At 43.0% G+C, this 25,660-nt stretch overlaps 1 protein-coding gene across 1 annotated transcript in view; it reads left to right on the forward strand.

Moving 5' to 3' along the window:
* Positions 1-25,660, forward strand: part of VAT1 (vesicle amine transport 1) — a 197,473-nt gene that overhangs the window by 139,566 nt on the left and 32,247 nt on the right. The window contains exon 5 of the mRNA XM_086924054.1: positions 5,699-5,940. Within this exon, the coding sequence (XP_086780180.1) occupies positions 5,699-5,940 (242 nt within the window). The remainder of the gene's footprint in view (positions 1-5,698; positions 5,941-25,660) is intronic.

The following is a 25,660-nucleotide window of genomic DNA, read 5'->3' on the forward strand; positions in this document are numbered from 1 at the left end:
TTAGGACGGCCAGCTGAAGACATCTCTCACTTTATTGTGCACATATTGTGGTGCTCCATCTTGGATACAGCTTAACTGCCACCTGTTTAAAGCATCACTTTACACAAAGGCTATGTATGGAGAGCTTCATGAGAAGGCTGTTTGAAAGATGACCACACCAAATGGGTTCTGAAGTTTGAAACCTCCCCTGCTAGTAAAGGTGTATAACAATGGGTTCCAAACTACCCTCCTTTGTCCCAGTTCCAAGTTCATGACCCAGGAAGGGAGTACAAGGGGAACTGCTGTGTAATTGAGGCGGGTGTCTGCTTGTCAGCCGGTCTCCCATAGGTGAAGGTACATGACCTGAAGTCTGCACTTTTCGCTGGTGTAGGGTGTCCGTAGTGCCTTAGAAGCTAACTCGCTGAGAGAAGGGGGGGGGGGAAGTCTGCCTGCCCCTGCAGAAGGTTATGTCTAGGAGGACACCCAGAGAAAGTAGACTGTCTGAAAGTACACATGGGTGACCCGTGCAATACAAGGGTACCTGGGACTCCTTCTGCAATTACTATTGAACGGCACCTGAAACACTTTCCATGATCAACTATTTGCATACCCCCTCGTGATTGCTGTGATTCGGTGCTGCATGAGAGGCCATGACGCTGCTGAGGGAGAGCTAATCATTGCAACCAACTTCTGGGGCAACGCGAGCTCCAGGCAGTTGCAGCTATTACCGGGCCATGGAATTCATCTTTATCAACTCAGAAGAGGTTTGTAACTGCCTTGTGTAGGATCTTCTTGCATCAACCCTGATGAGGACAAACTGCTGAAGGCACTTGGATCACTATGCCAGCAACCACGGAACTGCATTCAGTTTGACACACAGATATGACGCACAGTGCAAAGGCACTGTCCACACTCTACCTCTCTCATTAACCCTAAAAGCAGACCATAAACCAGTTAGCCTGGTCCCTGCCTGTGGCTGGGACAGCACTGCAATACGCAGACTCCAGTTCGAAGAACATGTGGCTGATTATGCCCCGATCACTACAGAATAAGATCAAAGTGACTGACTGCACATTTAAACCTGAGGGGGAGTCTGCAGGATCTTCACCCAAGCCTAATTAATGCCCCTATTGAAGATGGCTATGAAACTACAATGCCTTGTCACCTAGGTTGGAACTGAACATTTAGTAATGGAAAAGGGCTAGTGCTGTTAGATGTGGAGGATGCAGATTAATTAAGATTAACACCCTCACCTGCAAAATTGGCTGTGTTATTTATTCCCTTCCTCTAAAATTAGCTTTTACCCAAAAAAAGCACTGGGCTGGCTTTTGTTGTTGTCCATTGTTTTACTGCGGTCTGCCAGTTTTTGCCCCCACACCTCTCCGAGAAGCCTGTGCCTGATCACCTATGCAAGCCTGAGTTAAATGTGGAAAGAGTTGTACTTGACCCACTCTGAAGAGCCATAGTAGGACACCCTAGGAAAACAGTGGCAAACTACTTCAGCTTCCACAGTTAGGGGCATTTGTTCCCCAACCGGGGTCTGACATTTAGTTTAATTTCCAGTGTTGAAAAGTCCATCATTGAATTTATTTTTAGTGTCTGCTTTATAAAGAGTACAACAGTCCTCTGGGTAGGCGACTTGGGTAAATTTGTTTCTCATCTGCATAGCCGTTGATGACAAAAGTGAATCCCCTTTAGACTTTTTAAGTATAAATTTAAATATTTACCTTGATTGCTCCGGTTCAGTTACTGGCAGCTGTTTTCAAAGTAGGAAGCTTGCCAGGATCCTACCGTGCCATGTTATTTTTTTTTTTCATTGAACATGTTAAGTAAAGTGTAGTGGTTACTATACCACTATTTCGAGCACTGCTGATGGTCCTAAGGCAACGAGGAGACACAATCCACTCTTCTCCTGTATGGTAATACATCAACAAATTGAAGGGTGTTTCGATGCTACAGGCAGGTCTTAAAGCACTTAAGTTGCGATGCGATTTGATTAGTATTTATTTTTTTTGCTAAATGTTTTAGAACCTGAGGATCAGCTGCATTTTTTTTTCTTTTTTTTGTGTGGGGTGACTTTTCATGTCCTAAGATGCTCAAACCTGGCTTTGAATTAAGTGTAGTTGAGGAGCCTGCCAGTGTGGGATAAGGATGGACTCTAAATATAGAGGTAGATTCAATTCAATGAAGTAAGAAGGGTTTTATTTAGTCTGTGTTCACATTCAGTAATTCTCTGCATGTATTAAAGATCTCTCTGTCTTTTTATGGTTTGAAGTGTTCAGTTTTCTGTTGAAATTTGGGTGTGCAGAGAACTCAAATATTTTCGACAAAGAATAAAGGCAATTTTGCACTTTCCATTTAATTTTTGAGGTCTCCAGTGGGAGGCAGATTAATCTGTTTCAGTGTCCTTTTCTGTGGTAGTTTCTGGCTTCTACCTCTAAGATGCTTTTACCATTTTTACTATGTTTTATAAATTTTACATTTGGCAATTCTTTCTGCAATATATACATCTGGTCTGATGTTCTTGCACTCTTCAATCAGATCTTTAGAGTATCTTTTAGCCAATTTCTTTATTAGCCGCAGTGGTACTAGTTCACCCTTTGCTTTCAACTTAACTCTATTGTAGTAAGGTTTCACGCAGTCCATTTAATTTGTTGGATGTACTTTAGATACTATATTAAATGCGAAGATTGAGATATTGGGATGATTCGTGTCTGCTGGCCCTAAACCATTAATAGCTACTATTGCTGAGTTGAGGGAGAAGGAAATTGTGTGATGGTCTAACCAGTACGCAATAATATTTGCTCCAACTATCCAGTGCGTCTTTTTGTTTCGACATGTTTATTTCAGAACATGCCACCAACTGAGGGTAGAATGTTCTGAAATAAACATGTCGAATTGCCTTACCCCTTCTGCCTCGGACTACATCGGTAGTCAAAGGCCCTCTCGCTCTTCATAACTGGGTTTTATGACTGAACAACATTTATAGCATTGGGCAGCTGGTTACAATGATTATTTTTGAAAAGAATCTTTGAATTACTGAGACTGACTAAGATCCCTGGCACCCCAAATGAGCATAAGCTGCCGGAGCAAGGCAAACTTTTATAGTCTTTGACAACAGGACTCCAAAGAGGATTATGTGATGAGACTGAAACCAAGGAGTTCGAGGTGCAGGATCTGAAGTCCTGGTTTGTTGACGACCTTCAAATGGATGCAAGAATGTAACTTTCAGCTTTGAGCTAGCTAATCGGAAGTTACATACTTAAATAGCCAAACATGGATGCAGGGATGTTTGCATTGTAGTATTAGTGTTTGAGAGTTGATATGTGCTGCGTGGATCCGATTAAGCAAAAAACGTGTGCAATTCTTAGTCCTTCATGTTTAGTATGTCGAAATGTTGATCGACTCTTTTCATATTTGCATCAGGGGCTTGAATGCTATTACCTCTGTATGCAGGTGAATAGTTTCTGCTCTTAAATTAATTTTGTAGTGCAGTCTATGTGCAGTGACTTGTTAGAAAGCTCTGACCAGGGACCCTGGTTTCTGAAACCATTAGATCTGTTTCGGATCAGTTATTTTCATTCTGCTGGATCTGTCAGGGTTTCCTCTGGTGCTTTTTGAGTAGCCTCGATTTGTGGTGCTTGGATCTGAAGTGAAGAGGGCAAGGACCAAGGGGTAGTTTATATGAATCTTCTTTTTTTTTTTTTTTTAATAAGAGGAGATTTAATTGGTCATGCCCAAGTAAAGAATCAAATCACTTACGAGGTCATGGAAGTACCTTGTGTTTCCATTCATAGAAAATAAGTACTCTAAATAAGACTTTGCATCGAAATAAACAGATGCTGCAAAGAAAAGTCCTCCACACAAAAAATGGATAGCTGAATACATACAGAAATGGGTGCTGACCATCCGGTTGCAGAATTCAAACTATAAAGTAAGTTAAGGTTTCTGCTTGTAACAGTTGTTTTTCAATGGCATATAAATGTCAAGCAGATAAAATTAATATGGCACAAATGTAAATGTACATGTATTTATATAGCGCAAATCGCCCACATCGCAGGCATCTATGCGCTTGCTTAGGGAACCCGTCCTGGTATTCCCCTGTGAGATACCCCGGCAGGGTATCCACAAGGTGAAAGCCAGGCATCCCGCCGCGAGGGGCCGTTGTGGAGATTAAGCAAGCTATTGCCCAGAGTCGCAGAGTGTTAACCCGTGAGTCGAGTAGGCACCGGAGCGAGAATTATCGAGTCCGTGGAATTATTGAGCCCAACCCTGGTCGGGGCGGGGAATTGAACCCTGGTCCAGGGCCGATCTCAGCTTCCGGGTCTGCCGCCTCTAACCCCTGAGCCACACTTCTCCACTCTGCACAAATGCATGCAGACTGTAGGGCCATGTCAGGGCTCTCATATGAGAGGATAGGGGGTCATCAAAAGGAAAGCACCTATGTGATTAGTATTTAGACCCTAGACCTTTCAAAGGAAAAAGATATTGAAATCCAAGAACTTGCCGTTAGTGTGAGAGAAGCTACCGCTGATATAGATGCCATGTTGGGATCTGGGGAGGATGGAAACAGAAAATAGACTAAATGCAGTAGTAAAATCAGTTACCCTAGATACACATGGGAAAGATTCAGGTTAGATGCACAGTAGGTTTGATCATGGACTGTACCACTATGTACCTAAATAGGACCTGTATAGACATCAAAATGTTATATTATGGGTGTTTTTGCAGCTCTGAGACGCCACTCTGACAAAAAAGCATGTGCTGTAATTTATTCTGTTGGTATTTAGGTAGCACTTTCCACACCCCGTGTGAGGTCTCGGTGTACAGGATTCCACTCCGTTACCTTGCTGAACCTGTGGGAAATGGGTGTTTCTTGACGTGCTTCCTGACGATCCACATAGTGGATCGTTTTGTGGCAGTCCAAGAGTAGTCCATCTAGGTGGCTAATAGAACTTAAAAGTTCTCTTTCTCAGTGTATACAAAATATTGTATCAATCTCTTTGGAGTATATATGATTTTTACGTTTTTGTACCTGAATAATTTAAGATTGTCTCTAAATGTTTCATTTAACAAGGCAGAAAGACATGCTTGAAACAGGAAAATCTGGAAAAGGGCATGTTTTACTCCAAAGTAGCTTCAACCATGCCTTGAATGATCATTGAAGAATTCTCTTTCCATAGTGCTGTGAAATTGCAAACTAAAGAGCTTTGTGTCAAAACAGTGCTTTGTGTAGGTTTCCTTTTTTTAACTTTTTTTTTTTTTAAGTGAGCTATTAATGGTAATATCCTGGTAAAGGTGAATTTATTGGAGGAGGACTTCTTAATGTTTCCATTTCCTGGAAGTAAATCCACAGTATGCTATTTTCGCTGAGGAGTGGGTAGCTCTTTACACGACTATTAGCATGGATTGTGAAGGATCTAGCTTTACCATTCAAATTGTTTGGTAATCGGGTGAGTTTGGGTTGGGGAGGAATATAAGCAGGTGCGGTTGCTTTAGACTTCACTATATAGGACCAGTGAAGGCCACTAATCTTTATGTCCAGTGGGCTGACTAAATCTCCAGATTTTAATCTCCATCTCTAACTTTGGTTAATTCAATATTCAACACATTGTTATCCAGTATACCAGAGTGGCTTGTTACTGAACATGATGCACGTACAAATTCTTCAGCATGTTTATCAAGTTCACCATATTTAGTCTTAACCCATTCCTTTTAGGCTCTGCAAACCTACTAACTGGGCAGAAGAAGAACCTGATGGCCTTGGCTAAAACTTGGTGGAACCAGTTCAGTATCAACGCAATGCAGCTCCTGCACTCTAACAAATCTGTCTCCGGTTTCCACCTTGGCTATCTGGATGAAGAGGTGGAGCTTCTCAGTGGAGTGGTCGCAAAGCTGGTGGAACTTTACAAGCAAGGCAAAATTAAGCCCAAAGTAGATTCCGTATGGCATTTCGAACAGGTGAGTGCCTCTTATCAATCCCTGATCCTTCAAAACCTTGACACACGTGCTAAATGCTATATGAATGATTAGACCGTTTCATTTTCAAGCAGGAAATGGACAAGCTTATACAGTGGGATCTAATAGCTAGATTTGTACCATATAAATAAACACTTGTAATGCCAATAGATCAGGCCCTGACAAGCTGGTGTGGTGATTATTGTATTTATTTCTTTTTTTTTTATTGCAAGCATATGTCTCGAAGAAGAAACATACCACCTCCTAAACATGGCAGTTGTATGCTTTGAATAGAAAAATAAAGTAAAGCCAATGTTGCCGAATAGAACAGTATGATACTTCATAGCTGGTAGATGTGCTTAGAACAGATGCAGAAATCGTTTTTAGTTGTAATGCACATCACAGGTAATGATTCTTATTAGTTCAAAGGACAATTGCTATTGGCTTTTAATGGCTGTTAGCTGAGAAATATTGTTAAACGAATGAGGATGACTGAAAAGGGGTAAATAAAAGGACATGGACAGAGGATTAGGCAAAGAACTGTCCCACTGGCCCTGATGTGCGCTTTCTTCAGTGGCAGTGCAGAGAGGGACCATGCTGTTGGGTGGAATCAATGTATCAATGACAATTGACCTGACAAAATAATGAAGAGGGTTAACCCAAAGCCCCGTATGTATGTATGTACTAAAAACTACATATAAAGTCAGTTGGTTTTAACATACCAAGAACACAAATCAATTTGTTTTTTATTCTTCATCCAAGTCCGACCTGCTGTCCTGCGTATCTTAGGGGTTTGTATACAAGTCAAGCTAATGCCACGTGAATTCTTGCTAAGCCTTTCTCTTCCATTATTTTATGGGCAAAGACTTTAGAACACACTCAAGGCACAATTTCTCAATTTGCCACTACTGAATATTTAGTCTGCACTGATAATTAAATTTTGTTGCAGAAATCACATCTGCAATGTACCATAACCATTTTTTGTTACTTTTTAATTTTTTTTAATTACTTTTCTTTCCTTTGATAATTCTATAGATGTTAGAAATTAAGCCAGATAGTTCTTGAGTAGAATAAGCCGAGTGAAAATGCTCCATAGGAATTCAGGTTTTAGTTGGCTTTGAGTGTTTTAGGATGGGATGTAGAAGACCAGGAGGGCTGGCATCTGAATGTTCATAACCTTCCACTGTAGCCTTGCTACACTTGAACTCTTTGTCCTGCTCTCAATAGTAAATTTAGTAAAAGTGCACTTCCTTCCTTAATTTGCGTGGTCTTCTCTGGGAAAAGTAGTACTTTGCTTGATCAGAAACAAGGTAGATCACTTTTCAGTGTTTACAAACTGTTTCACTAGAACAAATACGATTAGAGCCCTGTCTTGTCTGCAGTGGCAGCTGGTGAAATTTGAGACTGGTGAGGCTGGGCGCTGTGCTTGGAAGGACGGGTAAAGCATCAGGGTTCACTTTAGATGACACAGTACTTTCGGGATGCCATTCACCAGTTCCCCAGCAATGGGGATAGGATGATTTCACAAAAAACAGCTGCTGTTTAGAAAGTTAAACAAAGACTTTTTATTTTCAATGACAATACTGAATAAGTTCTCAAGACATGTCAACTCTCACAAATTCCAAACATCTCTCAAAAGGTGTGCAATCCATAGATGGACAAAGACTTTAAAGCAAATAAAAGCAGTCTTCAGTGCGTGGTTTAGAGATCTTTTTAAAACATCATGCAGACCACGACTGAACTTGACGAAGTTCAAAAAAAAGTACAACCAGCAAAATCGAATCGACTACTGCTGAGGCAGGGCTTCAGACTGGCACACGTAATCACTGCTGCTGATTTTATGGTCAGTGATTTCTTCCCATCTGGCACCACCCCACCCAGCAGAGGAGTTTCACCTCACACCACAAGCCCATTTTCTTCTACAAAGCTAAAAAGAAATCATGAAGCAAGTTACTTAACTCTGGGCTGAGGCAAAGTCTAGTCTCTGGGTTATGCGCATGGCCGCAACATGCTTCCAGTTACACCCAACCCCCTCGAGTCCACACAAATGCCTCACTGCACTTGTGCACTCCTGTCTTTTTATGTCACGAACATGATCATCAGTGACAATGTCCAAACACATAAATAGAGGAAAATCGATGTTGCCTAGAATTTCCAAACGTCACACACTAAATGTAGTCATTCACTGGACTGGATGCTTTCACCAGAAAAGCTGCTACTACTTAGCTAGTTTTCCAAAACGGACTGCGACTTCAATTATTTTCAAAGACTGATAAATCATGCTTTACTGATGACCTCACAGGCCTCAGGGCAGTGAGCTCGTCAGCCTGGCAAAAAACTTAGCAGGGCCCCCCCACCAGCAGCTTGCAGTGACCCGAGACTCGTCAGAAATCACCACCCACAGAAACAAAAGCAAGAGGTGTCTTCTGTGAGTACATTTAAAACAAATTAATAACACATAGACATTCTATTTTTTACAGTCTCCCAATGGCCAACCCAGGGGGTGAAACTAAAGTAATGGGGGCAGAGCCCCGACGCCCTTACGCAAAAACCGCCACTGCTTGTCTGATAACTATTCATTTTGGATGTCCGTATTCTTCGAACTTGGCACAGATCAGAGAACGACAGAGTATTTCCATTCCTGGCAGCTCTGCTTGGCAGTTATCTGGAAGAAGTGTTGGGAAGCATTTATTGGTCTTATCAAGAGAAACAGATTGAGCCAGGTTCATAGCAGCCAAGGTTTCAGATTGCTATGTGTGACATTTTCATAATTTCAGTGTTTTTGGGTGACATTTTAACGACTGAGTGACCCTTTCACACGAGCAAAATCAAGCCATGTAGACTAGAGAAACATAAATATCAAACTGCACCCATTTGAGCAATGAGCAACTCTTAAGATCTTAAAACTGCTGCAAATCACCAGAAATGGAAGGGCCCTAACCTAGTAAAAAGCAGTAACACAGTAAATCCTCAAGGATGCTACCATTTTAGTCACTTTTAAACAAACTGGACAGTGTCCCTTTCTGCTCACCTTCAAAAGAAGACCATTTTCTGAAATAAGTATGACAGTTCAGCACAACAAATGGGTAACAATCTTGGGTCTGATTCGCAAAGCTATTTGCACACGGACGTTTGGTTTACATGTGCAAATGGCCTGTGTTATGGGTTTGAACTCGTGTTTAGTTTTCTCAAAATGTTAGTTTATGTTCACCAAATGTATTCAGAAGAAATATTACCTGTGTACAAATCTTTTCTGGAGCTTAGGTTGCAGACATTTCTGAGGCAGCAATGACTTGCAAAGTTAATGTACACCCACAAAACAACAAGTTTGTGGATCTAGAACTTTTAAAAGACGTATTTCCAACCTAGGTACGGTCTGAGAATCACTCTAGTCCAGGGCAAAAATATGCATATTTTCTTCACACAATTTCGCGAAAAGTGGTAGTTACAGTTGGCACAAGTTTGGTCATTGTTCTGTGCTGCATATCTAAAATTCATATAAGGTCCCAAAAGCGAGACCTATTGACTATGCCAATGCTTGTTTTTCTCTGTACTAGATAGATATAGGAGAATCCCTTGTAACCACTGCAATTCAATTACTGCTACCGTGGCATTCAGCTCCATTGCCATGTAGAATGAAAAGCCGCTCATGGCGGGACCTTGTGTTATTGAGCGCGTAGCTGGAAGATTACATTCCTTCTAGCCAATCCATGGAGAATCCTGTTCCTTTCATGTCTCCTGCAGCATCACAATTTAAAAAATTGTAGAAAGGAGATTGATTGAGGGTCAGCCAACAATTGAGCAAGACCATGAATGTTCCAAGAACAACTTCTCAGTTGCTTATTGTTGGCATTATAGCTTTGCAAACTCCAGTCCCCACCACCAGGTGATGTGTTTGAAAGGGTTGCTGGTAGCCATGCATATCTTCTGATGACTTTATTTTTGGTCAATAATTCACATGTATGTACGCCTGATTGTGTATTTGCAATAGAAAGGCCTGTGCTAACTGGTTTGCTCAGGTTGCCCAAGCACACCTCTAATGGAGTAGATTTTTCACTGTCTCCTTTCCTTTTATTAAATTAGACGGTTTCAGATTTTGCAATAGCTACTTCCAACGTAGAGGGATATCTTATAGGGGTGGATTTCTTAATCTCAATACACCACTCTCGTATGAGCTGTACTTAAGAATTTTGTATACTATTTTATTGGTACACCAAGTTGTAATGAAGAGCATTGGCAGCCATATGCCATGTTTAAGCTCTGCCATGTGCCACGCATCACGGGTGACGCTAACGGTCTTTAAAGGCCATTCCTGCATCACTGCAATATCTGAGATGTCAGGCAAATCAGCTGTGTACAGCTGACAGCGTGTTAAAGGATTGCTCTGGGGGAAGTGTGCCTGTGATACCATTGGCCCTGTGGCGCCCCCTGGTACACGGCAGCAGTCACTGCAGAGATAGGAATGCCGTTTGCTTCCTCACATGCTCCTGCTCCTATCCAGAACATTATTCCTGGGGGGCAGTAGCTTTGCTGTGATTGCAGATCTGCACTGGGGTGAGTTCTATCCTGCTCGCACACTGCCCAGGCTGGTCAACCTTCACTTTTTTTGCTGTTTGTGGGGCACTTCCAGCTCATGGGGTGCAGAATTGGCCCATTTAGAGTCTGTAATAGCAATCACCTGAGCTGGTGCTACAGCAGCCCGCAACGACCATGGCAGGCAGCATCTGCATACACACATGAGACTTGGAGATGGTATGTTCTAAAATATTCATGCACTTTGTCCTGTGGTAAAATCCATAATGATTCATACTGGGGGACCAAAGTGTTTCATATGTAAAACCCGCCCAGAGGGCTCATCCTCACTGAATTCATTTCTCCGAGCGCTGGTCTCCACATGTCCCAGAATTGTGCAGCTGCGGGCTGCGGTGTGGTGGCTTCCTTGTATTTCAGAAGAATGGTCTTACCCTCACTGTTTAGCATAACAATGATGCACTGTATTGGGTTTGCTTGGGGTAAAGTCACATTAAGGTACAAGCCTAGCGTACTATACACTCGATAATGTAAGTAGAGAGCATGTCCACTTCAACAAACGCTGTTACTGGGGCTGTGTGTAGACGTATGTCGGCTCACATCAGGTGGGAGGTGTTTCAAATGGTGCTGGAGACCTTTCTACATTTATTTTATTTATTTATTTTGAAAGTTTTATATAGCGCAAACAAGATCTTTGCAGATATCAGAGCGCTTTACAAAGCAGGGACTATAAACAAGAGTGAATAACAGGCCATTAGGTATAGCGTAGTTGTAGGTAATAAGTGGGGTGGGGTAGGTACATGAGGGAGCATAGTAGCATCCCCACCCCATAGGAGCATCCTTCATGCAACCTCTCATGCGGCCTTGGAATGGCGCTTGCGCAGTTCTGCATTCAAGCTGCGGAATGGACACCCTGGGTCTTTTAAATCGGTTACTAAAACCTTATACTGCAGTAAAGGCAGACGCTATCCGATATTAGATTTATTGCATGAACATTACTCCCTTGTCAGAGCTGTGATCATCTGTCACTCAGTGTCGCACATAATCATCGTAATGTCTCGCATACGCACAGAAAACTTGGCAGCTGTAATGTGTGTCCTCTCCTGTTAACTTCCAGCTTGCTGTGCTGACAGCACTCAACGTTTGTGGTTTAACTTTTTAGCAAGTTATGTAACTAAGTGGTGGGTGCGGTTATGGGGGTCACCACCAGATGCATTTTCTCTTTAGATGGGCTCGTCATAAATGGCTGAAGACCACAGTCATGTAGGCTACTAAAATATAGCCATACATTGTATGTGATTGTTAAAAAAACTGAGTTATCTGCTACTTTTTTCTTGGCTTGTGTTCTAAAATTCGGAAGCGAGAATGATATTTTTATTTCTGTTGCGTTTGCCCATGAAAGCGTGCGGCCATCGGTTTTATGTAGGGGACAAAACTTCATATTCACTTGAAGCACTCTGTGGTGGAGTAACACCCGCGGTTTCTTGCAGTTCACCCGTGGGCCTACTGAAAAAGTAAAGGCGAACCACAGAACTGTTATAAATTTTCCACGTGTTAAGCCTTCGCTGCACACACTTTCCTATACACTCGTGTACGTCTAAAAATGAGAACAAACTGATATCCGCCCCTTTCATTATTTCCATCTTGTCAATACAACAAGCTATAATAGCCAGACACCTGCTATCACCTTTAGAACATAGGGAATATCTTTACGGTAATCAATCAATTAATGGCTTGTAAAGCACACCTAGTCACCCGTTTCGGTCTCAAGGCGCTGAATTGAGGCGGTGACTTTGTAAATTGATACTTGTATAGCGCACTACTCACCCGCAAGGGTCTCAAGGCGCTTGTACGAATACCGCTGTGGAACCCATCCTGGCTTTCCCTGTGAGGCGTCCACTCCTGGGCACCCTCAAGGTGGAGGCCAGGCATCCTAAGCGTTGTGGCGGCCGTTGTGGATATTAAGCAAGCTATTGCCCTGGGTCGCAGAGTGGGACTCCATGATTGGAATAGGCACTGAGGCGAGAATTATCAGATCCGTGGAATTTTTGAGCCCAAGACCCACCGAGGCGGGGAATTGAACACTGGTCCCGGGCTAGACCTCTGCATCAGGGTCTGCCGCTCTAACCATTGAGCCACACTTCTCCACCACGTTAATTGCCTGAGGTGGAGAGGCAGAGTGTTCTAGGTCTTTGCTGAGAGGGAGAAGTCTCTTTCTCCGGCTGTGGTCTTGCAGATACATGGGACGGTGGCAAGGACCAGTTGGGTGGAGCAGAGGTCTCTGGTGGGTACGTGAGGCGGTGGTTGAGGTACGCAGGTCCTGCATCGTGTAGGGCTTTGTAGGCATTATCCGCAAGATTGCTAGTTAGAAAAGTCCATCCGTGGAATGTTGGATAATGCCTAGCTTTGGGTCACCTTGGAGGGCTTCTCAGTACTTTCGGCTGGGCTGCGGCTCAGCAAGGATGCCTTGAGCACTAACATACAAGGGGGGCGCAGGACAGGCTGGATATTAAAACTACGCTAAATCGTGTGCATTGAGGCACTCTTGTCCAAGGGCACTGATTCCTACGCGCCTGCCATATTAATTATTCCATTGCTGATTTTTCCCTATAAATGGGTTTTGATTCAATTAACAGTGACACTACACTGTTTTTTGGGAGCAGTTTGCCACTGATCACAAATTCCCAGCTCTGCATGCATTGCCTTTTCGGGCCCAGCCATTTAGCCTTCCCTTCACCTACCATCTCTACTAGTTTTTAGACTTTTATGTTGTTCAAGATCTCAAGCAGTGTCATTGAGGTGTTTTTGGTAATGATACACTTACGCATTCTTTTGCAACAAGTGTACCTGATAAGCTTTCCTTGGATTGAACGAACATTTTTAGTAAAATGTCGCCCAGATCTGAGGCCTGCATGAGAAGTAGAACAAAACATCCTACTCTATTAAAGTTGCTGACCCCCCCTAAAGTAGTATGCATGCCATTAGTCACTGCTGGTCTACCCTCACTGAGTTGTGGCAGATGCAAGTCACTTTCCAAAGTGTGTTCTAAATGAAGTCTTTCGATGAAGCTAATGGCCACTCCAATACAAGTGTAGAATCTGTCTCTACCCTTTTCTCTATGCCACTCTTTAACCCATATGTTAAGGTGTGATTGGCCATAGGAGCACCCCCCTGTTTGAATACCACTTATTTTGTGTCGAGTTTGCTTCATTAGTACTGCAAAAATTCCAAAGCCCACCCATTTCAAAAACCTGTTACTGTAGCAGTCTTTTTTTGCCACCATTTTTCATTTGCAGTTCCGCCCTCCTCTTATAAATGGCTTTGTTTTATATTGTGATCGTTTTTTTGTGCGCGGGGGCGGGGGGGCTTAATTACTGATAACATTAAGGTCACTCAATCAGGAACAGATGTGTAGTATATCTACTGTGGTGTAGTTCCCATGAATCCACAATTCTGACTCATTTGCCTTTCATTAGCAGGATCTCCATACACCACGCCTACAGCCAGTATAATTGTATGATCATGCCACTATATGTGTATGTTGGTATTTTTAGAGCACAAACCTTGCTTGAAAGCAACTAGTGCTGGGTACTGTTCAATTTCGATTTATGCTTATTTGGGCTTTTGGAGACACTTTGCCATGTCTTCTAGTGTGATGGGTTTCTTTGCGAAATGAGTCCCAGCTTGTAGTGTAGACACACGTTCTGTTAAAATCAAGCAGGCTCTGAGATACCACAAAGTGGTTTTACACCAAAGATGGCTGGTTTCAGAAAGTGCTTTCCTTCTATAATTCCACTTCACCGGGGTCATGCCCCATAAAGACCAACACAGGTTGTCTGGCTTGGTCTGCAGTAGCAAGAACAAATTGACCCTGGACTGACAGTTTCCCTGCTGCTCTCCAGTCATCGAACAGAGAAGGAGGTTCCACCAGTCAAGCTTGGTTCTGTGTTTTGGGGATGTCCCGCACTAGCAAGGCTTGTGACATAGATGTGGTTCATAGTGCAATTAGGCACCAGGATGGGGTTCATCTTAAAGTGATTACAAGCATACTGTTGCATTGCTGCCTGGATGGGATCTTGGGTGTACATCGGAGTGGTGCAAACGCGTGTAGAAAGTGCCATCCACAGCCAGCGGGCTTGGACAGTGATGTGTTTTCAAGTAGACCGATCGGCAGCAGTGCGAGCAGAGTCTTCTCTGCCGATGTCTATTGGACACCCTTGAGTGTCCCATGTCACGAACGTCCTGCACGGTCCCTCTCTGGTACACTTTACTCAAAAATAAAATTAATTTCTGAGGCACCTTTTTGGGGTAGCCCAGCATTTGGTGGCCTCTGTAGCTGATATTACCAGTCTAATTTTTTTAATAAATGACATTACACAGGCTATACCTACTTATTCAATCTATAAATAAATTTAACAGTGCCAGTGGGCAGCTGTGAAAACTGGGCATGCCACTAGGGCATAATTTCCTGCCTCAATTTATCCCCATGTTAGCAATGCCTTGAGTTTCTCAATCGGAGGGCTCTAGTTCAGTTGTTACTGCAAGCCCCCAAAGTACTGCCATTTGCACACTCTAGGCTATTGTGAAGGTACACCTCACTCATTCACCTACAGAAGGGAGTATGACCAGGGTTCGAAAGACTCATTAAGATACCATGTATAGCCGAATAAACATGCACTTGTGTAGAGAAGTCTCGCTGACCTGGATCTACTTTCCACTTGTACCAAGAAAGACCTCAATCAAAGATTGGTTACTGACCCAGTCTTGGCAAGCCAACGATGGTATCATGGTGCAAAACTCCTTCATTGTAGTAAAGGCAACCAGTATGTGATTTCGTCTGAAGCCATTCTTCCTACTGCACCAGGTGTACCGTACATAGCTGCCACCCCCTCCCCTCCCCTGCTTGGCGCTCTCCCTCTATACACACAATGCCTCAGTGTTATAACCAAATTTAAGTGTGTGAGAGATGCAACATTTTCTCAAACGTTCTTAAGCCAGAGCCTTTACCACCTATTAAACACAAATGGATAAAACAGTGGTGCTCAAGTGATCTCAGCAACACTTCATGAAGTGGAAACGTATGTGCAGGAAGGGTAGTCTTCAAATATATACATTAAGCAGAACATCTCGTAGTATAGGTTTTGATTTTTAATCTAGCTTATCCAGTTTATTAACCCAGTGTGTTGGTTTACAGAGAAATTAGGATGTCATCAACACAAATTAAAATGTTGAGTCCAAGCACCAAAGCGGGGATGGAGAGGTGTCTTTCAGTCACAGCGGGAGGAAAGAAGATCCTGTCATTCAGTGGGTATTTCAATCAGATGAGCTGGGCTCGATCAAAGTGAAATTGATAAATGTCTTTACGTAACAGTGTGAATTAGTAAAATTGCTTTTAGGATGAGCAGTGTCAGAGTTCGTGTTGGAAGCAAATCCCAATTGTTTAAAAAGGTTTCTTTTTTAAAAAAATTTTTTTTATTGGAGTTCATGGTGCAATAAGGAAATACATAAATGCATTACCATATGCAAGGTTTAAGAACACCTGATACATATATGAGCAATTAAAGAACACAGTATTGTAATGTAATGTAGAGGTAAAAAATTGTATAAAAATCAATAAATATAGCAATACAGTACATTTCAGATTCTTATTCTATCTTCAACCGGGGCCCATAATAGTCTTCCCATTTCTCTTTTTTTAGCGCCTTTACATTCATAAAGGCTAGACTCAATATTGTAAATAGCCAACAATCTAGAGATCCACATGTGAAAAGACGGGGCTGTTACATCCTTCCAACCGGCCGAAATAATAATTCTAAGTACGGCAACCGACATAAAAACCAGCCTCGTCATCTGTTAAAACCAGTTTAGAATCTGAGCCAAATGGCATTAGTGTTGGGGATAGATCGATCTTATGACCTAGCAGCCCCTCCCAGAATTTTGTTATTCCATCCAGGACAGGGGTCAATCGTTCACATGTAAAGAACATATGTATTAGGTCTGCTTGTCCCTTATCGCATCTTGGGCAACAATCATCATTCTTGACACCCCAGGCAAATAATTAAGCCGGTGTATGGTATAGATTAAAGACTGTTTTAAAGTGTTGTGCTCGTAGATTGGACGCCCGAAAAATCTTTTTGTTCAAGATTAATGCTAGTTCCAAATCTACATCCGGGTTTCCCAATTTAATTGCCCAATCACTTTCCACTTTTCCTACATCGTCCTGTAATCTGGACACCAACATGTTGTACGGATCTTTAATCTTCCTACATCTTCTTCTCATACCTTCAACCACAGGAAAATCTACAAGGGGTTTGAGCTTTGGTCTATAAGCCTGTAAAATGCCGGGGATTTGGCCATATATAAGCCAATGATTTGAGGGGAGGCCATATCTCCTTTGCATGTCCTCAAACCCGCTTATCCTATCTCCTACCATTAGATCTCCAATAGTCTTAACCCCTAAATCCTTCCAGACTTGCAGTATCCCGTCATTGTTTAAATGAGGAAAAAGGCTAGAGTTAAACAAGAGAAGAGACGGATTGACTTTAGGAATATGAAAAAAAATTTAAATTGATTTCCAAACATACCATGCACCAAGCAGGACCTTAAATCGTGCCTTTCTATAAAACCTATATTCCAGTTCAGTTAACAGTAATCCCAAAGCTTTCTCTCCCATTAGTAATCGAAAGATGGAAGGGGGACCCTGGTTGTCTATAATAATTACATCAGTGTCAGATTGAAACAGAATTGACATCTGGGTTAGGAGACAGGTCCAATGATATAGTCTCAAGTTCGGAAGTGCCATCCCACCCCTTTCCCACGGAAGAGACATAAGGGTCGTTGAGCGTTGAACCTTGCCATACTGCTATATGAACTTGATAAAGACACTCTAGTTGCTTCAGAATTTTCTCCTCAATATATAGGGGAATTGCTCTAAAAAGATAAAGCACCCTTGGGAACATCGCCATTTTTACAGCATTTACTCTCCCGACCAGTGAAAGATGAAGGGCATCCATCCTTTTCAGTTCTGCCTCTATGGATTTAATAAGGGGAGGATAGTTCTCTTCCACTATCTTACCCACTGTAGCATTTATCTTAACCCCTAAATATAAAGCAGAATCAACATACCTAGGGTCGGGACTTGATATGTTTCTAGAGCAAATTATCTGGGTTTTAGATTCATTCAGGAGATATCCAGAGCCTTTACCAAAAAGTTTAGCCATCTGTACCAGTTCTGGGAGTGCTTGCTGTGGGTCTGTTGTGATAACCGCCAGGTCATCGGCATAGGCTAAAATCTTGTTTTCATAACCATTGTAAATCACAGGGGATATTCTGGGGTTCTCTAGAATCTTCTGAATAAGCGGATCGATATATAGAGCAAATAATATGGGGGAGCAGGGACAGCCCTGCCGTGTCCCTCTACTTATCTTAAACTTGTCTGTTTTCTCTCATTACCGTAATTGTCGCTTCTGGGTCAGTATACATAGCTTTAATAGCCCTAACAATATTTGGACCAAACCCCCTCCCAGCCAAAATCTTCCAGAGGAAGCTCCACTCCACCCGGTCAAAAGCTTTTTCTGCGTCTAGCAGAATCATGGCCATCCCATCCCCCATGACTTCCTGGGCATCAAACAGGGTTATTGCTCTAGATATGTGATCTGTCGTGCCACTCCCAGGGACAAAACCATGTTGCCATGGAGGGACAAGATTGCCTATGATCCTGCCCAGCCTCTTCGCCCAAATCCTTGAATATAGCTTAGTATCAGCGTTTATTAAGGATATAGGTCGATATGACCCCGGTTTTCTTGTTGTATCATCCAAACACGGTCCTCTTATCAATACACCTGTCCTCTTGATCACTATTGAAAGGGTCCTTCTCATATAATTTCTGAAAGTATTTTTTAAATATCAATAAGATATCCTTTAGCTCTGTATATATTATCCCTTCCTCTACTATACATGGAATCACATTCTTTGTTTTTTCCTGTCTTATCCGTAGTGCAAGTGCTCTTCCGGCTTGCTCACCCGTTTCATACCTTTTTGCTTTTGAAGCTTGGTACTCCCCTATTGCTTGCCGTGTAACCTCCTGCAATGCTGCTTTAACTGCCAACAAAAAACCCTGGCTAGCCTCGGTGTTGCTGCCAGTAGCGATATCCTTTATATGTTCTTCCACCTCGGCTAGTTTGACCATTAGTCTCTCTACTCCGCTTCTATCTTCCTTTCGAAGTCTAGCAGCACAGCTGATTGATTCTCCTCTTAAAGCAGCTTTGAAAGCCTCCCAAACCCCATTTCGGGATGTGCTATATCGGTTTGCCGCAAAAAATTTGCCAGCCCATTTATTCAAATGATCCACAAATCTACTGTCTGCTAACAGCCTTCTTTCAAAGGTCCAGTTTGTTTTAGGCCGTTCTAACCCTCCCGTGTCGTAATTCACCAGCAGAGGGTTATGATCTGAAATAACCTTTGGGAGTCTGCTTATCTTAACTTTTTCAATTTCAGGGGCAGAAACAAAAAAGTAGTTCAATCTAGAGTATCTCTGGGCTGGATTAGAAAAGTAAGTATAGCCTAGATTTAAGGGTTCTTTTGTTCTCCATATATCCTGAAGCCCATGAGAAGCTAATAAAGATTGAACCGCTTTAGAGACTCTAGGTTTCCTTCCCTGATACGATGTACCTATCCCCCATTCAGCTGAAATATTTAAGTCTCCCGTAAGCACTATAGGAGAGGGCCAATTTGCAAGTTCTATTTCTAGGAAATCATAGATTTCAGGATCGTCCTCATTAGAACCATACACTGTACAAATAGTTAGCCCCAGCTCCATCTCAACAATCACCCATCTGCCATTGCTATCTACTTTCACCTTTTTCCCTTTGCCTAAGCTTTTCCTTCCTAGAATGGCAACCCCTCTGATTGTTGATGTTTGAGTTGTACAGGCTAACCATTCAAACCCATTTATACAAAGCAAATTTCTCTTAGACCAAGGGAGGTGGGTCTCTTGTAAACAGAGAAGATCTATTCTATTATGCTTAACTAGATATGCTAGTTTCTGCCTTTTCCTCCAGTCGTTCAATCCCCCCACATTCATTGTACATATATTAATGCGTGTCATCACTGAGAGTATTACAACCTGTATCAAAACTCTTTTCCAAGATAATTTTCCTTGCATGCCTCTGTTGACCTTTACCTATTCTACACCATTCCTTCCTTTTTCCCTTTTTTTTTTTTTTTTTTTTTGCTTTCTACTTACCCTCCCTTTTCCCTCTCTTCCTTCTTCCCTCCCCCCTCCCTTCTCACACCTCCTCCCCCCAACCAGTCCCTGAGGCATCCTGAGACCAAGGGGTCCCAGGTATGGACAATCGAGTGATCCGAGTATCACCGCCTGCTTGATCGCCTGAGATCCTTATTTCATAACCTTATAGCACTTCAGATGGTTGTTTCAAAAAAAAATTATTTTTTTCCCTCTTCCCCCTCCCCCTTCTATTTTCTTAGTTCGGAAAGTTCATGTAAATAAGCTTCAGCAAGAATCTCGCTTGTAAAGTTCCTTGTCTTTCCTTTGTAGATAACTCTTAGGCGTGCTGGATTCAGCAAAAAAACAGTTGCTCCAATTTTCTCAAATGGGGCAAAAAGTTGTCTCATCCTCCATCGGCGTTCAACCGTTGCGTGTGCAAAGTCAGGGCGTACAAAAAAGTTATTTCCTTGAAATTCCCTCCTGCTCGTTGGTCTAGCCAGGTCGTAGATTGTTTCTCTTAAAAGAGTTTCCGAAGCAAACTAGAATGGCTCTTGGGTACTGTGTTTCTTTAATAGGGTTTTTAGGGAGTGTCAAAGGGAAGCGATGGGCCCGTTGTACTTCTTGTTCTAATTCCCACTTTGATAGTTCTGGCATGGAAGACCTCAACAGATTTACAATATAGCTCTTGACATCCTTTCCCTCTGCCCCTTCTGCAATCCCCAGGAAGCGGAGGTTGTTTAGTCTTCCCCGATTTTCAAGGTCCTCCACCTTTGTCATTAAGTCTTCGATAGTAGCTGATTGAGATGTTTCTTTAACCTGGAGTTTGCTAACATCTGCTTCCAGATTTTCAGTACGGCTCTCCACCAAGGCCATCGTATCGACTATTTCCATAAAGGTGTTATCTACCTTCTGGATAGCACCTTGGAGTTGTTGAATCGCATCGTGATTCCTTTGACTATCTGTTTTGACGTCCAGATGAAAATCCTTTATGGTCTTCAGGACCTCACTCAATGATGGTTCTAGTTTGTCGATATCCTGATGTTGCTTTCCCTTGCTTTTGCTCAATTCAGCTGCCCCAGTTTCGGGACTTTTAAATTCTGTATCTCCTGAAGTGTAGACGTCGGACTTTTTCGAAGGGGTTTATGTTTTCTCTTTGCTTGATCCTGATTGCTTCCTTGATCTGTTGTTTCATCATCTAGTGTTTTGTATGGTTTTCTAAATTTGGTTTTCTTCTTCTCCAATTTTTTTTTTTAAGGCTGAGTCTTGACCTGGTTCATTATTATTGATCTTTAGCTCGGTTATTTCCAGATTAGCGTCTGGGGAGTTTTCCTCTTCACTAGCCGCACTTGTGGCTTCAATATCACTTTCAATTTCGCTAGTGATCGAGACTCCAGTCTCATAAATTTCGGAATCAGTCTCTTCTGGCACATCTACTCCCCTAGCTTCCGTTTCTTTGTCCCCAGCTAATATTCGATCATTAGCGTCCACATTAGCATCCACGTAGTCCCGTTCTTGATCTTGATCTGTAGTTATTTCCGCCTTTTCTTCGCTAGTGCTACTTGGATTTATTTCATTTATTCCATCACAGGAGGTCTTATTGTTCAATACATCCACTAACTTCCCGTTATAATTGAGAGTGCTGCAGCTGTCATCCCCCTTGCCTCCTCCCTTACAGGTTTCACTCTCTTTTGGGAGTGGCGTAAATATGTTGGATATCCTTGGTTGGGATTCGTTGCGCTGCCCTGTTAATTTTGCTGCAGCCTTCAGATTTTTGATAGTTTGCACTCTTTTGGCCTTTTTAAGCAAGAGATCTAATTTCTGATCAGCCTGATCGTCGGATTTCTCTCCTTCATTGCGTTCAATTGATTGAGGGTTTTCCTTCTGGCTCCCGCTTTCACCATCTCTCTCCTTCCCCTTCCCCTTCTCCTTCGCATCACTTCTCAGGGCATTTTTGCTCAGAATTTGAGTATGGGTTTGACTTTTACCTTTCTCCATGTTTTTGTATTTAACCTTGTCAGAGGACATGCCCTCGATATCTTCTGTACCTTCTTCACCACCTTTGGCTTCTATCACTTCTTGTCTGTGCTCTCAATCCTCTTGTTTCTGGTCTTCTGGTGGAACCATTGTTTTTCAATTGATGGCTGATCAGCTGTTTTCTGGTGTTTTCATGCTCAGCTGTCAACATGTTTTTTGCTGTTTTGGCGGATGATTTCATTGACACCTTTAGCTCACTAGGCACGTTTACCTCATCATTAACCTCATCCTCGCTGAGCACCTTGTTCATAGAGATACTTGAAGTTGTTTCGGACATGGTCTGTGCTGTCTGCGCTGTTAGTATAAATTTTCCAACAATTGGTCCAATTACCGTCGCAGAAGCTCTCACAAAACTCACAGATTTGAAGTTAGATTGTGGCACCCTTTGTAACCCCTTTTGCAGTAGCCTATGCTTGTTTTGTTTGTTTTGTTTGTAATGCTTTAAGACTGGAACGAAAAGTTTCTCCTTGAGCCTATACCCCCTCACAGAGCTTTTTAGAGTGTCTATTCGGATGACTAGGAGTGTGCTGTTATACCCAGTCGTCCACTTTTCCTCACTTTCATCTCACAATAAAGTCTGATTGTTGTTGACGCTCCCTAGTGTGCTTTCCTCTCACAGTAAAGTCTGAATGTTTGTTGACACTCCCTAGTGTGCTGAGTTGAAGGCGTATCCTTACCTTTAACAACGACCAGCTGTTAGTGCTCCGATGACGTCTAGTTCCTTCAGTAGAGCACCCTGATCAGAGCGGAGAGAGCTGAGCAGAACAACCGGCGATCAGCAACCCCCAGCGGTGATAATGGACATCAAGCGCCTCGCCCCCCCATCGCGCAAACGAGTCCATTGAAGTTTTCTTTTCCTCCCTTTTTTTTTTTTTTTTTTTTTTTTTTTTTTTTTAGCCACGTTCTACCATCCAGCATCAGGGTCTGCCTGCAGAGCCGGGCATCGAGATATCAAGAGGTGAGTGGATCGGCAGCTTGAAACCCAACAGCACGATGCACACTCTGCTCTGCTTGCACTCTGCTGCTCTGCCGTTCGCAGCACTGTACACACGCACACACGCACAAGCGGTGCGCTTACTTCTTTGCCCTCTCCTCTCCGCAGTGATTCTGCAGCAGATTCAGCGCCGGTTCTCTAAGCAGCAGCAGCCTCTGCCGCTTGATCTCCGGCTGACCATCGAGCCTCTATACTGCCAAGTCCCTGATGAAAATCTCGCTTTTCCCTTGCCAAGCGCTAAAATGGTTTCTTGGGGTTTCAGTATAGCTTGTCAAACACGCAACCACCCGAGCCATCTGAGTCCTCACTCAGGCCCTCGAAAGCAGGTCGATGCGCCTCCTCACTCTGACGCCATCTTGCCTCATCAAAGCACTCCCAAGCACTTAAAAAGGTTTCTACGCGCCCTGCTACACCGTTTACACTTGTGTGCGTACAGTGGCACCTGGCCTGTGGCTCTCAGGGGTTCTCCGGTCACCAATGATGGCTGAATTTTGCTGGTCTCCAACCTATGGGAAGGCCCATTTTTTTTGTCTACACCAGAATCCAACCCTACATCGTTGACTAGAAACACCTCCATTTTAACCAGGTCTCATTACAACCATTTTCTTTTTCAATCTTATTTTAATTCATAGAAAGTTTAATTCTGCCTTTCCTGTGCCAGTTTCACTGAAAGCCATGATGGTCTTGTAGCAGTGACCTTGTACAATGGTTCCACTGCCGTCTAAATATTTCACGTGTGTTCATTTTGTCATTGGCTTGAGGCTTACCCTATCACTGCAGGAAGTGGTGTTGTGCAGACTTGTTGCAGAAAACATTATCAGCCCGACTATTTTACTTGGTTGTTTATCATACTTCCTGCATGGAGCCTAAATGTATTCAGCTGTAGAGGTGGAGTGTTGCGTTGTGAAACAAAGTAGGCATATGTTCAAAGTTCATCCTTTTGATGGCTTGTGTTCTAGGAAATGACTAGTTCTGCTTCTCTGTTTAAAAGCGGTTCCGGGAAAATAAGTTATGTATACTGGAACCTTAATGCAGAGAATTTCTAAACAGGTTGTAATTGTGAAACTGAGATGCCCTATCTATCTGGATAGTCGAACTTAATGGGCAAAACACAAAGTGAAGCATTTGTGTTTGCTTTCGGCCCTCTCTGCAGCAGTTTTGAGCATAGCAATGAGTTTTTGAGAGCAAGGTTTTATTAGACGGAATTTGCCACTAAAATGGGACATTTGACAAGTGAAAAAGGCGAATTGGCACGATTTCATTTTTGTAATGGGGTTGGATGACACTGCTAGCATGCCTGTGGTCTGGAGAAATCCTCAGTGGTGGCTCCTCAACAGTTTTCAGTGCAGTCCTGCTACCTGCGAGTAGCTACATAATGCGCACAAGCCTGTCATCGGCCTACACTGCTAATTATTCAACTTTGCAGTGTACATGGAAACGCAACGTAAGTGTTTCATATACACTGTGCACAGGTCGGCTATCTCTGCTTCGTTTCTATGCGGAGACATTTTAAGAATTTCCCAGTACCCAACCCCCTTTTTTACGCAGTGAAACCGTAAATTTTTGCCATAAAAACTTTGCTCATGAGAAACAACTTATTTTACTAATTTAACAGCCGAGCATGCTGAACTGATATATTGGGCCACATTACCTGAGAATTTGCGAAGGGGCTCGGACACAGTGATGCAAAGCTGCATACACATTTTTGCAGGCTGTTTACATTTCATTGGAAAAGTTATAGTGCGCTGGCAAGGTGCCCTTTCTCAGCGCAAATCATGCTTTTCACTGATTTGCACCAAGGAAGCGTTACTTGGGTGTACATTTGTTGATTAGTGCAAGCTCCTACATCTTTTGAAGCAAAACCTGGTCTACTAAGCCAGACTGGCTATGCGTTGAAAACAATGTCCTTCAAGCAGGTGCTAACATGGAGAAACATGTTCATGTTTGCAAACATCCCACACATTGTGTATGAGCTGTACAGTGCACCATGCATGCAGTGTGAACTGTATAAAAAGTGGTCTGTGCATAGGATTTTGTGCTAGAAGGGTATGCTTCCAGTGCAAATAGTAAGGGGAGACAGCACACACACCTCAGTCTTGTCGGCATTCAGCTTGAGTTTGTTGTCATTCATCCATTGAGCTAGATCTTTTAAGCAACTCTTAAAGTTCTCAAGAATCACTCGACAGGTCTTTAAAAGGAAATACCACGTGGGTATCGTCGGCGTAGGAGATAGCCTTCACCCCCCGAGTTGGCAATCAGCGAGAACAGAGGGGCCAAACAAATGTTAAAAAGCAGTGGGCTCAAGGCTGACCCCTGCAGAACCCTACACCGTAAGTGCTTGCGATTGGAGTGATACGGTTGAAGCGCCACCTTCTGTGTGGCTTATAGAGGAAAGATTTTAGATAATCCAGGACTGTACCCTCCCTCACCATGTCAGAGGCACTGGACAAGTATGGAATGGTCCACCGTATCAAAAGCGGCTGAAAGATCCAGGAGCACCAGCATAGCTGATGCCCCTGAATCAAGCGCCATTCTGACTGAATCCGCCACCTTAATCAGCGTGGTCTCTGTGCTGAAACCAGAGCGGAAGCCAGATTGGCTGTCATGTATGATACCATGGCTCTCAGTAAAGTTAGTCAGTTGTCTCTGCACCATCTTTTCAAGCATCTTAGTTGGTGCAGGCAGCAGCGAAATTGGTCTTTCAATTTGCCTGCATCAACATTAGGTTTCTTCTTGAGGGCGAGGAGAGTGGCGTGCTTCCAGAAGTCAGGAAAGATGCCGGTAATGAGTGAGGTGTTCCATATTTCAGACAGCACCTGGATTCAGGAGTTAGCCAGCTCTTTCCACAATTTCGGTGGGCAAGGGTCATCCAGTGAGCCTGACTTACAGCCCTGGATCACCGCCAGTGCCTACTTCTGTGAGATCTGAGTGAATTCTGC

Source organism: Lissotriton vulgaris, chromosome 5, assembly GCF_964263255.1.
Source record: "Lissotriton vulgaris chromosome 5, aLisVul1.2, whole genome shotgun sequence".
Taxonomy (NCBI): domain Eukaryota; kingdom Metazoa; phylum Chordata; class Amphibia; order Caudata; family Salamandridae; genus Lissotriton; species Lissotriton vulgaris.